This window comes from Taudactylus pleione, unplaced genomic scaffold (genome assembly GCF_031769625.1).
Source record: "Taudactylus pleione unplaced genomic scaffold, aTauple2 ptg000726l, whole genome shotgun sequence".
Classification (NCBI taxonomy): Eukaryota; Metazoa; Chordata; class Amphibia; order Anura; family Myobatrachidae; genus Taudactylus; species Taudactylus pleione.
The window spans coordinates 8,215,312-8,232,491 of NW_028285128.1; the positions used below are offsets into that span (position 1 = coordinate 8,215,312).

The 17,180-nt window shown below is 43.4% G+C and overlaps 1 protein-coding gene across 3 annotated transcripts in view; it reads left to right on the top strand.

Moving 5' to 3' along the window:
- The window catches only part of CACNA1I (calcium voltage-gated channel subunit alpha1 I), a 411,324-nt gene that overhangs the window by 384,000 nt on the left and 10,144 nt on the right, over positions 1-17,180 (top strand). For 2 of the 3 annotated variants that reach the window (XM_088456911.1, XM_088456912.1), the window contains exons 31-32: positions 1,740-1,886; positions 6,526-6,642. In XM_088456911.1, coding sequence (XP_088313037.1) covers positions 1,740-1,886; positions 6,526-6,642 — 264 coding nt within the window. The remainder of the gene's footprint in view (positions 1-1,739; positions 1,887-6,525; positions 6,643-17,180) is intronic. The other variant, XM_088456910.1, reaches the window with a different exon arrangement.

A 17,180-nucleotide genomic window follows, 5' to 3' on the forward strand; every position in this document is an offset into this window, starting at 1 on the left:
TGCATCTGACTTCAAGAGGAGCTGCCAAGATAACAAGTCGCCGTTCTCTGAAACACAGGGAGAAGCTGTAGCCAAAATTGTATCAAGGCTGCAAAGTTTAGGACAATCTGGGTTCTAATAGCACTCCCCACAAATGTAGATCGCTAGTGTGGCCCTCACATTCTCTAATAACCCTGGACACAGTCGCAAATGTGACTGTGAACCCTGTCATCACAGCACTGCTGGTTGTGTCTTGTAGACCTGTCTCAGGGGGAGATGTATCGAGAGAGAAAGTGAAGAAGTTACCCATAGCAACCAATCAGCTTCTAGCTATCATTTATTACCACAGTCTATTAAATGATAGAAGCTAATTGCTTAATGCGTAAGAATGATGGCTTTTTTAGTGCACATAGGGGGAGATGTATCAAACTTTGGAGAGAGATAAAGTGTAGAAGTTACCCAAAGCAACCAATGAGCACCTAACTGTCATTTTATAGACTGTGCTGGTTAAATGACAGCTAGGGGTTTATTTACGAAAGTGAGAGTTTTTAGAAGAGGAGATGTTGCCCATTGCAACCAATTAGATTCTAGCTATTATCTTCTGGAAGGTGCATCGGTCTCGCTGCTGCTGGCTAGCCTGCCAGATCCATTGCAGGTGCCTGGACTGTGTACTGCAGCACGGGTAGCCCCCCTCATCCAAGAGGGTAGGAGCTGCCTCTGTTTGTCTGTGTATTTAGATTACAAAATTAAATGTTCAGAGTAGAGAGCCCCTATAATAATAATATGACATCCAAACAAGCTGTTATTTAGAATAGCTATTGTAATAGGGGTTACTGAGACACAGGTCATATATGAAGAGCATTGTATGAGTACATGCATAATACAGACAGGAAATGTAACAATGCAACTGTCCACATTGCAGATAAATACAGACAAATGTATCAGGCTTGCCGACTTTCTGGCTGCCCCTTCCGGGAGGGAGCAATCAGATTGGCATGACAGGGGGCGTGGCCAGCTCAAGGAGGCGGGGACGGCCAGGCTGTGAGTATTTGTGGGCGTGGGGAGGGAGGAGCCACACGATCGTGTCATTTTGGCCCCGCCCCACTACAAAATGCAGATATTACAGGCATTGTAGAGCAGGGGGCGGGGCCAAAATGACGCGATTCAGCGTGAATCGCGTCACCGGCCCCTCCGCTCCAGGGGATTCAGAGGTAATTGCGGGGGGGGATAGGAGGGGTGGGCGGCAGTCGGGAGGATTGCCTGCCTTCCTGGGAGGTCGGGAGCGGCACCTGATTTTCGGGAGGCTCCTGACCAAATCGGGAGGGTAGGCAAATTTGAAATGTCATATCATGGAAGTGACACATAAAGAAGAACACATTTGCTACTATTTACTATATGGTCTGGATAGCTACTAGACTATAAGGGGTACATTTCCTAATGTGCAGGTTATAGAAGTGGAGGTGTTGCCTATAGCAACCAATCAGATTTTACTTATTTATCTAGCACCTTTTTGAAGATAATAGCTAGAACCTGATTGGTTGCTATGGGCAACATCTCCACTTCTATAAACCCGCACTTTAGTAAATATACCCCTAACAATCTATAGGAAACAATTACAAATCTCTGGTTTTACAAACCGCCACTTTTCAGTGTATTTTTGAGGGGGAATTTTACCTCATGATTTAAAGCGGCAATCTATGTAAAGGTTATACAATCCATTTTGTAAGTAAACCGCTATATCATCTCATTTTATCTTTCAGGAGAACTTGTGGCTGGACAGTGTTTCACTGATCATTAAGGATTCATTTGAAGGGGAATTAATGATAATTGATAACCTATCTGGTTCTGTTTTCCATCATTACTCCTCACCAGCAGTGTGTGAGAAGTGCAACCATGACAAGCAGGAGGTAAGACCTGCTCTTTGTTATTTTCATTAGCGTTAAAACAGATCCTCAAGGAAGCATTGAGAGTCCATGGTGTAACGATATCCCTGATTACTGTCAGGGATAATATGTTTTTACCCAGAGACAGCAGTTTCTGAATACATGAGCAGCCCTGTGATGACAAATGACAACACAATAAATGGGACACCATTTTCCTGTCACAGGCGCACACCAGCACGCAAACCGGAGTGTTTCCTGTGACAGGGAAACTGTCTTTCCAATTCAATACAAAGGATCCATTTTATGCCGTTCTCTGGCTGTATAATTCAGCTTTTCACAGCCTTAAAATATCATATCCACTCAGAAAGAACTATTTTTAAGTTCTAGTTGCTGGGGTTTGTGTAACAGAAACCAATGTCATACAGTATATATTGAGCCTCATTCAGAGATGTACCCTAATGCCGACACCGCTGCTGAAAATTTGTACGCAGCTACTGTGTGAAAGTATACAAATGTTGCAGACTCTGGGAAATGTATTGAGACATCCACCAGCGGTTTTGCAAATCCAGTTATCTGCTTACAAAGGAGCAGTATCGCCCACAGAGCATTTGATTATCGCACTCCTGAGTGCCACAAAATGGCTGCGGGACCTGAGACGCCGGATCCATATTTCTTGCGTACGGGATCGCTGAAGCAGGGTGTGACGCCTGCATTTTTTGCCAGCACTCTCTGGGGGTCATTCAGACCCACTCGCGAGCGGCAGTACGCTCGCAAGTGGGTCGATGGTCCCCACTGTGCATGCGCACGACGGAGGGAGCTCCGTCGTGCGCATGCGCGAGACCCGGCGAGCGAAGGACTTTCCATCGCTCCGGGTCTCGCACCAAAGGGGGCGTGCTGTCGATGTTGATTGACAGCACGCCCCCTTTGGTGGGTGTGCCGGGGGCGAGCCTGCCAGACGGAGGCGTTCCTATGGGAAAGCCTACCGTCTAAAGCCGGCCCCACTGACATCACTAGTGATGTCAGTGGGAGTGATTTTGGCTCTGATAGAGCCAAAATCACTCCTGGGCTTGCGGTTGAGAAACCCGACCACAGGGTTTCACTCGCAAGTCCGATGGTCGCGATGGTCAAGACCATCGCGACCATCTTGTTGGACGCTCGTATATGCTGTGGGTGGTGACCCACAGCTATACGAGCGTCCAGGAGGACGCTCCATTTTAATGGAGGTGGGCCCTGATGCAGAGCGAGCGCTCTGGTCAGAGCGTCCGGCTCTGAATCAGGGCCTCTGTTACTTCCTCCAAATGCTCACTGCCTGTCAATCACACTGTGTGTAAAAAGTCGCTGCAAACGATTACGTTAATATACCTTGACGCTTGAGCAGTGCGACTTAGACATATGCGCGGTTTACTGAACTCCCTAAAAATCGGCATTGTGTGCAACTCAGAATAAGGCTCATAGTTGGCTGAAGGTTAGTATGTTCCGCCGAAATGGACATAGGTGAAGTATAATGAAAATCATAATAGAACTGTAAAAGAATTTGTCTCAGTAAAGTCAGAGAGGACAGTCTAAGTACATGCATCCGTATATAACAAGACGAGGTAACAGAAAACATGCTGTAAGATATATAAATCAGAATGCAATGAAAAATAAATAATAATGCATTTTGTTTGCGATACCACTGAGCAAGGTTATGCCTGTACTTATCTACATTTATATGTTATGAATGCAGATTACTTTATGGCACTATTTTCTTTATTATTCTGCACATATCTCCACATTTTCAGTTTAATCATTTCTCATCAGCTCCATAGATCATTTCATATATTGCATAGGAGCATGGCACTCCTCTTACTTACTTAAACTTCCCCTCACATATCCTGAAAGCAAAAAAAAAATTGTCTTTTAGACCTATAAATTACAATATTTATGTAGTCGTACATACAGCAAATTTATCCTGTGAGCTGTTGCATCCAATCAGATATTGACTTTTATCAAGTTAAATAAAGAAAATTGTCAGACTGGGTGCTATGAGAGACACGATATTAATCTGTTATTATTTTCAAACTGCATAGTAAGAAAAGAACCCCTTTTATGGTACAAAACAGATTTCCCAATATGTTGACCAGTGCAAGCCTCCCCATTCCTGCAGGCCCGTCCTAAGCATACATATTATATTCAGCTGCTTACCCCTGCTCTGCAGAGCTTACAATCTAATTTGTATAAATAAAAAAATATGGTAGATATAAGTTTTATATTGTTGCATTTTGGCATTATACACATTGATAACAGAGCTCTAAATGTTAATACATTTAAATTATACAGTTTTACATGACATATATGAAAACCTGTTGGTAAATAACAATGCTAAACCCCGAATAATCAGACAATTTATTTAACTATCTAACTTGTAATATGAAACTTGTTGTAATCACTATGGGTTACAGCAGTGTTTCTCAAACCCGGGCCTCATAGAACCCTAACAGTTCATGCTTTCCAGATCATCTAGCTGGAGCACAGGTGTGTTAATTCACTAACACAATAGATCTACAGTTGGTACTAATTATTCCTGAGGATATTCTGAAAACACGCACTGTTAGGGTTTCACGAGGAGAACCGCTGGGTTACAGTATCTTCTGCACAGTTAAGTTACCATAATTGTCCTACTGTTGTGTTTCTGTGGTGTGATTTCCAAATCAGGTCACCAAGAGATCTGCCAGGCCCCCAGTACTAGACAGGGGTATGGCCAAAGGGTTGTAACCATCCCTAATTTTGTATATCGGGTCCCACTGTCAAGTGGTGTAGTTACACCTCCCTCACAGGGCCCCAGGCCCACAGACAGGGCCATCCTCACCACCCTTTGGGTGCCTCTATCCTTAAAGCTGGGTACACACTGAGCGATGTGTACCCAGCCGATATGTCGGGCTAACGGGCCGACATATCGGATCCTGGGTCACATCAGAACAATGTAATGAAAGACAGAACAATCACTCATTCCGTCCTTCATTACACTGCACGGCGCCTCATGCAATATCATCAGGTATGGTGTGCTGCACTGCGCGATCGTTCCAGTGTGTACCCAGCTTAAAAAAGGAATTTTAAAAACTCACATAGATTTAGGGGCATATTTACCAGTTTCAAAATGGTCAATATTTGTCCCTAGACATAACTTGATAAAAAAGATAAGGGGCTCTATTTACTACAATCCGCATATTGAATGCAGATTGTAGTGTGATATTATTGCGAATTCAGGCAATATCACAGGGATTTACTACAAATCCCTTGCAGTGACAGAGCTTGCGATAAAGCTCTGTCCCTGCGAATCCCATCCGCACACTAGTCACGATATTTTCGGAAAAAATACCGTGACAAAGTGCCCGCGCATGCGCCGACCGTCCTCTGCTGCTACCCCCCGGTGCTAAGCCCTGCCCCCATTGTTAAGCCCCACCCCTGCGATAGTGGATCCCCCCCCACTGGAGTCAGGTAAGTGAATTTTTTTTTTTTTATTTAGCAGAGATCAGCTTGCGGTCTGTTTAGACCAAGCAGCTGATCACTGGGGCCGGCTCCGGGCTCTGCTCTCCCCGTTAGAGCAGAGTAGGAGTCCGGTAACCGGGGGAGACCCTGGATAATGCCACCTCCAGGTGGCGTTATTATCACAGGGCTTTTTATTTTTAGCAACTTTGGTCGGATCACATTTCCCATTGCAATTATGGGAAATGCAATCTGCTTACTAAAAATAAGTGATACTTAGGGGTTGGAGTAGAATTTTACAAATTCTACTCCAATTGCCCTGTAATAACTATAGGTGATACTAAAATAATGTGAAACGGGTGTGAAAACACCCTTTTTCAATTTATTTTAGTAAAAATAATGTTAATAAATAGAGCCCAAGGAGTGTTGAATATGTATATGAACAAAAACTTGTATAACTCACCATTTTGGTTACGTTTCACTGTGACAACCTAGTATCTCTTAACTGCCTTGAAATCATGCTGAAAAGTGTTTTCATTTAGCTAAAACAATAGAAAATGTAGGTAAATTACAGTACCCCCCCCCGTACATAATTTGAAATTTCCCCACCAATATTATATGCTACCTCTACATGTACATGGAGTTACAGTATAAGCCAAAACCGTTTAATTAATTGGCATCTTAACCCTGATAGGTCGGATGTTGCAAGTTGTTGTTCCAATTGTAATTGGCCAAATTTAGCCCTGTCGTCTTGTAATGTAATACCACTGTTTGATGAATGATGTCCATTGAAAAAAACACCAGAGCATTGTGGAAAGTGTTGATATAATTGGCAATTAACGTTGCTGCAATGTGTATTGATTAGTCCAACTCTTAGTCGCTAAACATTCTAAGCCACTGTGCTCTCCCGGAGATGAACAGTCCTGCGGGTACCGCAATGGGTTTATCTACAAACAACACTGCTGGTTTCTATGCATTGCTTATGAGTTGTATTGACTTTGTGCACTGCGGGATTAGCATATTGGATTATAATAAAATACCTGCTCTCCTGTAGACCTAACAGTCAGGGGTTATTTTACTAAAGCTTCTGGAAGCTTAAATCTTTAGTCAGAGATTGTATGCTAAGCAGGACACAACAAATAAACTGTTTGAACGGGTTAACTCACAAATCCGTATCACTAATAATGGTTTTGCTTAGGTCCAGCTGGCAGAAATGGAGGCCTTTTCTTTAACCTCTGACAAGTCCTCTTCAGTACTGACTGATGATCTCAGTTCAGAAGATCAAGGTGTCACAAGTCAGTTAAAGGAGATGAAGGTAAAAAGCATATTTTGTATGTAAATGGAATTCAAAGCAGAGGAGATTTTAATTATTGCCCTTATCCCCATAGATTATCTCGGGTAGGGTTCTCAGATCGCTCTACATAACAACAGCTCATTTTATGTGTTCATTTTATGCCTCCATGAAAACGCCAAATTGGATGTTCTTAGAATGGTGCTTCAGAGCAGACGAATCGTATTTTCTACAAATGCTTTGTGTTCAGCATTTAATTGGAAGCAACACCTCAGCTGCAGAATAATGCGCCAATATTATGCACATTTACTATACAGGAAAGCTCGAGCCTGGAGTCTTGGATTTTTATTAAAATCTCATATATATTTTTTATATCATTTTACATTTTTCTCGACAGCCTGAACCATTTGCGCCTGTAGAATTTATAAAGAAAGAAATATTAAAAGGTGCTATTTAGAGTGCCAGTATTTTCCAGTGACTACAATATTTGCAGTATTTGCTATTGAGCCTGTACATCAACACAGGTTACATGCAATGCTATTATCTTCCAACTGTACTGATGTAGATGGGACAGTCCTGATTTAAGGGGGCTATCCCACAGCCCAGCAGATCAGGATTTTCGTCTAGGTTCCAGGACAGTTGGGTGATATGTCCCACTGATAAATGCCCCTTTAAAGCCATGCATACCAGAGGCCACATGGCATTGAAGGATCTTTTTTAGGGAAGCAAAGGGGTTAGGGGGAGGTCACCCCTTTCAATGCAGTGGGTATGCCTCCGAGGGATGCGGCAATCCCCTGCATCATGTGGCCATGCCGCCATGTAGTGTATAGAATTTAGAGATAAGGCCATTATGTCTTGGTGGAATTTACGGCCCTATAATCTCCATCGTGTCATACAATATTTACTTAATTGTAAAAAAGTTTATTTTTATGCATTTAAGACTCTTCTTTTTCAATAAATATAAATCAAGAGATTAAGAAAATGTACATATATGGCTGCAAAAACTATCATTTAAATCACTAGTAGAAGTATAAAAGCTTCATGATGCTTGTTGCACGTCCAGAGTGTTCTTAGATAGTCTGCATCACACACACAGGATTCTGTTCATGCCAGTACTGATAATAACTCTAATTACATTTGCACATAAAACTCTTGGAGCTATCTTTCACATTAACATCATTGCTTCATTCCTATCTTTAATTAAATCAGTGGTACCCAAACTGGGTGCTGTGGGGGCACTTGCAGGGGTGCCACGACTTGGTGGTCCAGAACTAAATCAAATTATTTATGGTCAATGTCATAAGCTGCATACACACACAACGATTGAGTTAATGAACAATTTTAGTAAACGATTTTCTACCTTGAAAAAATGAACTAAAATCGTTTACTAAAGTTGTTCATTTACTATGTTCAGTTAAATGTAATGAACGATTTTTTAGAACTACATACGATTTTTGCATATTAACTTAATGAAAATCGTTGAGTTGACAAGTCTGACTGAACTACAAACTACAAACTACAAATGTGAATGCGCATGAACAATAATCGTTCATCGTTTGACTCAGAAAGTGAACGATTTTTTCAAACGATTATCGTTAAACGATATCGTTTAACGATAATCATTCAAAAAATCGTTGTGTGTGTATGCACCTATAGGCATAACCAGTGCAGGTGGCTGTCCACCACCACATATTCTGAACCAACGCATGACAGACAAGCACAATTTACTTCATTTTATATATTTTTTCCGTAGTTCTTAATACGAAACTTTTGGCCTCAGGGTGACATGGAAAAAAGGATGATACTCTAGGGCGCAATGATTCAAAATTTTTTACATGGGCGCAGCAGTGTCAGCATTAGTATCCATGCAGTGTCGGACTGGAGATTGAAGGGCCCACCGGGGACAGGAGTGGTAGGGGCCCATGCTTAAAGGGTGTGATCAGCCTCCAGAGGGGTGTAACCAGCCACCTCAGAGGCTTGTTTGACCATTAAAGAGGACATAGCCTGCGTGCAACATGGATACTACAGTATACGGTCTGTATATCCATGTTCCTGCTCTACCAGGTAATTGACTCTGTAATAGAGTAACAATGTATAATTCAAGTGTACTGTCTGAAATCTGACATTAGAAGAAGAGGTGGGGCCCTCAGGTAGTGGGGCCGACCGGGGATTTCCCTGTACCCCTGTGGGCCAGTCCAAGCATGTATCCATCTCTGAAGCAGGCCCACAGTCCTAAAACTCATGGAGATATTTTGCTTAGAACTGAGCCATGGACTTACTCTTTATTGCTCTGTATTAAATTAAAACCATAGTTGAGTTCTAACTGGTCTACAATGATCCCTAATTAGCTATTTGGGAAATCTGGGTATGTTGAAAACCGCAGTCTGAGACCATCTCTAAATTTATAATATTAGGTAAATTACCGTACAATCAATTTAAGGTCAGCGTAAGTCCTATCAAAGCCAAAGGTTAGCGTTTCTCAAGTTATGAGTCACTTAAAGAAAGGTTTCCAGAGAAACCTTTCTGCATTATTATTACTCACAGGCAGCACTTACCCTGATTCATTCGTTTTAGCCAGAAAACTGGGAGTACAGAGTTATTTATTTGTATTATTCTTCAGTGCAAACCTGCATGAGAATAACAACTGAGCAACTGAAATTTCATTTCTTGAAAATGTTAAAACGTTTATCATGGATGATTTTTATTGATAAATCATTACCAGTTTAAAAATGATTGCGACAAACAATGATTTGTAAATGTGCTACACAAATTGGATTTTCTGTCTTAATTACATAATAATTAGCTTCAGGTTTTTAAGTACTTAAATATAGTGATCAGTTACGTTAATCTTGGCCCACTTTAAGTAATATTCTTAATCGCTAAACTATGTGGAAATGTGCTATAATTTTAACATGAAAAACATTAACTCATAATTAAATTTGCATTCAAATAGCATTCTGCCCACTGAACTGGTATTTTCCTTAGAGGTGGAATACTATTAAGCATAAACACCAATCACAGGTTCTAGTCTTTAAGCCACATCTATTCTTGGCTCTCTACATAACCCCAACTGTGTTTTCAAATATAGGTTATGTATGAAAGACAGACGCCATAAAATGTTGTTGTTTTGGTGCTAAGGCTGCCCATAACATACCTGAGTGTTTATTTATGATTGATCCATAAAGTTGCGAGATATTGGCTCATACACATTGTACCTTTTGGCTCTGAAGTTTTCCTGTGAGTGGGGTGCCATTGTGCAAAACACTGCCTGACATCCCGTAGGTGGAATCAGTATGTAATGCCGGCGGCTCATTAGCCGCCGGATGAAATACTGACACCGGAAGCCCGAATGGTCTACGTCCCGACTGAGTCTTGTAAGTACCCTAACCCTCACCTGCCCCACCCCTAACCCTCCCTTAGTTGTGCCTAACCCTAACCTCCACCCGGTGGTGCCTAACCCTAACCCCCTTTCCCGCACCTTAAGCCTAACACTCCCGGGGGGTACCTAACTCTACCCTCCCCCCAGTGGTGCCTAACCCTTCCCTTTGGGTGCCTAAACCTAACCCCCCCTTCCCGGCTAACAACTAGAAGCCTCGCTTATCTTTGTTTGGGATGCCGGCAAGCAGAGACCAATGCCGCCCATTGATTTTACACCTACCGCCTTTAGTATCTGCACTTACACCAGCCCTATGCTAGGTTTAAGAGATATGTCAGAAACAGTCTTCCCTATCCCATATGCAGGACTCAGGATGGCATGGAATTTGTGATACATTACTATTATTATTATTATTATTATTACTACCAGTTATTTATATAGCGCACACATATTCCGCAGCACTTTACAGAGAATATTTGACCATTCACATCAGTCCCTGCCCCTGTGGAGCTTACAGTCTATATTCCCTACCACATGCTCACATACACACTAGGGATAATTTTTGCTGGGAACCAATTAACCTACCAGTATATTTTTGGAGTGTGGGAGGAAACCGGAGTACCCGGAGGAAACCCACGCAAACACAGGGAGAATATACAAACTTCACACAGTTAGGGCCATGGTGGGAATTGAACCTACGACCTCAGTGCTGTGAGGCAGTAACGCTAACCATTACACCGTCTGTGCTGCCCACGACATGCCCACAAGTCAGGGTGGTACTATGCAATCACATTGTCACTGCTCAGTTCCCTCCTAACACCCCCAAAGACCTGATACTATCTTACTGACAGACAGTCACATTGGACCTCGCTCTGAATGAGGGCGGATGCTTTTTTTTTTTAAACCGGCCTCCTGGCCGCTCTCTAAGCTGTGGCTTGCAACGAGACCCTTGTGGTAGGGACTCATCTGCTGCAAGCCCCAGTGAACTTCCTGCTCAAATAGATAAGGAAGCTCACTACTGACATCACGAGTCACCCACAAACGGCAGGTGTTCAGGAACGCCTCAGTTCAGCCACCCCCCCTCCCCACCTGCAAAATGGGGCGAGCTGTCGATCAACATCAACAGTTGCCCCGTTTGTAGCGAGCCCCGGAGCGGGTGGCAGTGCCCCACCATTGACCCGCTTGCGAGCGGGCCTGAATGAGGTCCATTGTGTATTCTAAAGCTGGCCTCACACCTAAAGACTATCTTTCCAACCAGCCAATAAGATGGAACAAAAATCTGATTATGTAGCAAACGACCATTTGTTGGCCAGCTTTACACATTGTAGTTGGCCCAATTAGGTAAATAAGGGCTGTGGTACATCCCAATCCTCAATAAAAACAGTAACAGCAGTTTTGTGCAGAGCCAAATTTCCAACTCTTTAAATTCCTTTTAATGTACAGTTTTGTGTACGTAGACAATATGGTATGTATGCTTCACTTGTTACACAATTGTGAAACATAATCTTGCCTATGGAATGCACTAATCTGCAGTTCATCCACAGTATAATTGTGCTGCTGGGGGATTCTGCAGTATTCTGCCTCACTCTTTCTCCACCTCCTTATATCTTCTTAATACTAAAGATGTGCACCGACCCTCGTGTTTTGGTTTTGGATCTGGATCTCCCCTGGTTTTGGATCTGAATCTGGTTTTGGATTTTTTTCATCTCACCATATTGTTTTTTTTCATCTAGTTAAAGGGCCAAAAGGTTGCATCCAGCTTGCTGGCTCAAAACTGATTGATATAATTATTAAAAGAGTTGAGAACTGTGCAAAGATGATGGTTGGGATACCCTTGAGGATTGAAGGCATGGGCCTTCATAGAGGATAAGGAAGTTGACGGCCTTGCATTATCACGATGACTGCTGGCGGCATCTACAGCATGTGGTTCTTGGCCTTGCTCTCCTGTCATGTGACAGTCCTCCATATTTTCTGCGGTCTTGAAGCACAAGCACCAATAGTGTAGCCAAGGTGCAGTTACAAAATTCACACACGTGCAGTCGTGCGCACACAGAAAAAAAATATACAAAAGACACTTTTTTTTTTCGGGTCCAGAACTTGGGCCCAGAGCACAGACTGGTGACGACTGGAGTAGGGCAGCACTAGGTTGCATTGCTGTATCTTGTGTGGCTAAGCCTAACACGCACACACACACACACACACACACACACACACACACACACACACACACACACACACAGAAAATAAATAGACAAAAGACACAATTTTTTGGGGGGGGGGATTCGGGTCCAGAACTTGGGCCCAGAGCACAGATTGATGACGACTGGAGTCGGGCAGCACTAGGTTGCGTTGCCGACTTGCTAGATCTTGTGCGGCTAAGCCTAACACGCACAGACACACAGACAATTATTAGAAAAAAAGACAATTGGTTTTAATTTTTTTTATACTCCAGAACTTGGGCCCAGAGCACAGATTGATCACGACTGGAGTTGGGCAGCACTAGGGTGCAACTTGTATTGCTGGCTGGATCTTGTGCGGTACTGCGGTTAAGCCTAACACGCGCACACACAGAAAAATATAAAAGACACTTTGATTTTTTTTTTTTAGCACGACTGGAGTCAGGCAGCACTAGCTTGCAACTTGCGTTGCTGGCTGGATCTTGTGCGGTACTGCGGTTAAGCCTAACACGCACGCGCACAAACACAGAAAAATATAAAAGACACTTTGATTGATTTTTTTTTTTGACTATATATTTTTTTTTATTATTTTTTTTTTTAACTTGGGCCCAGATGGACACAGCACCAGCCCAGATGTATCTACAGTTCTGCACCAGCCCAGATGGACACAGCAGACATGAAAAACACCAGCCCAGGACACAGCACACAGCACAGACAGCTCAGATGGATCAGCAACAGCCCAGATGGACACAGCAGACAGCACAGTGACAGCACCAGCCCAGAATGGATCAGCAGTCACCAGCCCAGGACACAGCAGACAGCACCAGCACCTCTCCCAGCCCTACACTACCCACCCTCCTTGTTCAGTCTCCACAGCCGGAGTGAAATGGCGTCCGTCGCGTGGTCCCTTATATACTACATTGATCATAGAGAGGAAAGCTCGCGAACCGCAAGATTTCGTCTCTATGGTTTTGCCTCGATTCGAGAGATCCGAGTAAGGCGGGAACATCCGAGCCTGCTTGGATCCAACTCGGTTCTGCTAAATTCGGGTGGGTTCGGATCTCTGGAAACCGAACCCGCTCATCTCTACTTAATACTGCCTCGTCACAAGCAGCGCTGCCTTAACTAACATAATCGCGAATAAACAAGTCACTGCCTCCTACAAGATCAGCAAAACATTCTGCTGAAATACACACAGCTGCTGTGAGCATTCAAATAATCTGATTGGCTGTATTCTGATGATGTGATTGGATTGTGTACCTTCACTAGATCTCTGGAGTTGCAGCCATGGAGCTCTATGGTGATGGGGTGTGGGAGGGATGGATGTGGGAGGGAGTAATAACGGTCTAGGTTTAACATAAAATGAGGGCATGGGGGGACACCTGCTGTCACAGGAGGCACACAATTCCTTCTTTTTTTTAATAATTGTTTTATCTATTTTATACTCTATTATAATGTAATCGTTTTACAAATACATTTTACTTAAGCATTAGTTGTAATCAAAAAAGCCTAAATAAATTAAAACAGTGTCTAATTAGTGTACGCACAACTGACATATGAATTTACTAGCTCTAGCACTGGTAAGGGGATGTGTTTTGTTCTCTTCCCCTCTAGCAGTGAAAAGATTAAGCAGGCATGTGGCTTACTATGTTCCCTGTATTCACTAAAGCCTAAACTGCTTAAAGTTTAAACCATAAACTGCTTACGCTGCTGCCCTTATTTCCCTGAAGTCAGAAGATTGCCCAGTGTCTGTCCCAGTAAACTAGATGTTTTTGTGTAGCCCGCAGAATGGGAGGTAGTCTAAGCTCCAGCTGTGAAAATACAGCTTATTCATATCACAATGGTGTTTTCCCAACAGACGTAGTCACATATCAACCACAACTGGGGCACAAGACCTGATCACACACTGAGCTATTTTACAATAACTTTCCTGTTTTATTTAGGTTTAACTATCTTTTAGCTTCTTGTTTCATTCTTGCTTTCTGATCATCCAGGTGTACCAAGTGGGTGGGGCTAAAACAGCCTGTATCCATTAGATTATCAGAAGGAGGGGAGTGTGTTGGTAGGTACTGTGAGAGAGGTGGCCTTTTCCTTCTGATACTGACCGGAATCGGTATGACATACCACCGGACATAAGCCCAGCGGATGTAATACCGACGCCGGAAGGCAGAAGACTGAAGATCCCGACGGTAAGTATTTTAACAAGCCCTAACCCTCTTGCCCCCTAACCCTCCTTTAGGGGTGCTTAACCTAACCTCCCCCCTAGTGCCTAACCTTAACCTCTCCCCAGGGGTGCCAAAACCTAGCCCCCCTCCCACACCCTAAACCTAACCCACCCAGGGGGGTGCCTAAACCTAACCCCCCCTCCCCGCACCCTAAACCTAACCCTCCCGGGGGGGTGCCTAACCCTAACCTTACCTCGGGGGTGCCTAACCTTAACCCCCCTAGCCTAACCCTAACCCTCTTGGGGGGGGGGGGAGTGCTTAATTCTAAGTCCCACCGGGAGTCTCTAAACCTAACCCTCCCCCCCTACGGCTGTCCACTCAAGATGCCCGGCTTACCTTCGTTTGCTATGCCGGGCGTCGGAATTTCGGAAGGTGGATAATGATAGGCGTCGGGATTTCGACTTCTACTGTGAAGCGGGCGGTCAGTGGTCTTTATGACAGAATTTGTGGTTAATTCTGTCATCATGCGCCCCCAGCACTGCACAATGCTGCAGACCAATTGTACAGCAGCGGGCAAAGATGCAATTCTAGGTGCAATGCCCCCTGCGACTCCCACCTTTCATACTGCAGCGATGCAGTGATAGACACTTTCAAGAGAAAACTGCAGTTTTCTCTACATTTCAACTTATCAGTGTTCAATTCAAAGGCGCCTCTGAGTACTGTCTGGGGAAATTTCGCAACTCTTCTTCACACCTGTGGCTTATCGAATGTATTCAATATGTAATGTAACTCCAGTGCAGTGGTGGAGTAAGTTGATTTGGAGCCCTGGCTACCTTTAGCAATAGGCTCATAAGTTTCCTTCCCCAAGGCAGTGTTGAATACATGTCAAACATACATACTGTATGTGGCATGTCACACACCTGCCATGCGTGGGTGCATCTCAGTCCTGGATAGAAATAGGCTATTGTACTGGATCAATGAGTGGTGGGCGGACACCCCTCTGGTATAACTTTGTCTATTACACTATAAAACTGTACTTGCCTGTAAGTGATACCTTTACTCATCAACCAGTCAGAGTTTAATAATCAAATAATAAAACTGATAATGAAAAACTAAATTCTTTACCTCAGTCCGGATAGCCTAATTATTTAAATTATATCAATTTCAAGGAGAAAGTTTCAGCATTTCATATGCATGTCACAGTTCAGGGATGGGGAACCGAGGGCCGTCTAAGGCCCCCGGAATCATTAGGTCTGGCCCGCAGAGCTTTTTTCTACTAGCCTCATCTGGCTGTCAGGGTGCCTAGAATGGCAGCCTGCAGCCAGAATCTATGCAGCAGTGTGCCTGGAGTGTCCTTAGGATGCTTCAGACGGTCACAACGCTGCTCTTACAGCTCCCCAGGGCATCCTCAGGATGATCCAGGCATTGCTGTAATCACTGGCAATTATGGCCCCGCCCCATGTGTGACATCACATGGAGAGGCGTGGCCTGCACCAGGCCCGCAAATAATGTTATATATATCAAAATGGCCCTCGGCAGAAAAAAGGTTCCCCACCCCTGTCATAGTTTATCGTGTGATAGTTCTCATAGCTACAAATGCAGTGATTAATAATTTACATAGGCTCTATTCTTTTATTTTTTTGACATTTAATCAATTTAATTTTACATTACTATTGTATTGTAAAAAGTAAAAAGTATACAGTATCACAGAATTTCACCTTTTGCGAATCGAGACACTAACCGTAAAGGGGCATGGTTGCTGGTGTGGGGACGTTGCCACATGTTAGTGTGTGTCTAATACCTTTGAAGTTTTAGGTGTCCTCCTCCCACTTTTCCTGCAGACCTCTCTGCAATTCTGTATGCACCATTGGCAGGTGCCCATGGCACCTGTTCGGTGCTTACCTGTTGTACAAAGTGGCAGTGTGTAGTACATACAGTATCTACCAGCATTCCCAGCAGCCGGGATAGTCCTCTCTGCACAGCTACAAAACACCCATATAGTTTGCAAATGAAAAGTAGGTATCAGTCATGATAATGAATCATTTAAAAGTATACACAAACCTGTTAATATAAACATCTGAATATAATTGTCTATTAGTAAGATTATGTAAATGTGCATTTATGTGCTAAACAAATAGACCATGAACATCAAGTAACAGCAAACTAACATGATTTCTAGTGGAAGAACACTACTATTCCTGAAAGGCACAGTGAAATGTAAGAACTCTAAGATATTCGGGGTCAGCAGCCAAAAAAAACACCCAAAAAACAGAAAGGCTCACCGTTTCCATGTCCTTAATCATAACTACAGGTACCATGGGCAGTCCATTCATAATAACCATACAAAGCACTGCAGGTCCATGAGGATCAAAGTTTCTTTATTCAATAAAAAAATACTAGGTTCAATAGAGTGTGTAAAGTATGAAAGAATGATCTTTGTAACCATCCATAGGCTAGGTGTAGATGATCACAGAGGCACCCAATGCCGCAGGGTATTTCTATGGATAATGAAACAGTATACTGTGACCTTACTGCTCTACTGAGGAATTCCTCAGGGCTTCATAGTGCCATTCTGGAATCCCACATAGACTGATAACTACTCTCTGCGCCGGTCAGTCTGCAAGTACTTTTGCATAATAGATTCCTTTCTAGCAGGCCACTTCCTCTTTTAGCAGCTCAAATTACTGTAATCTTAGGTTTTTAACCTGTCCAAATGATGTAGCAATGGCTGCAACATCTCCAGTGGAGTTGAGGAGACACAGATAACCCTCTGCAGGGGATGTAGTTATGAAACCGGCGGCTGTGATGCCGCTCTGCAGCATAACTAAGTATTGTTCTGGGGTG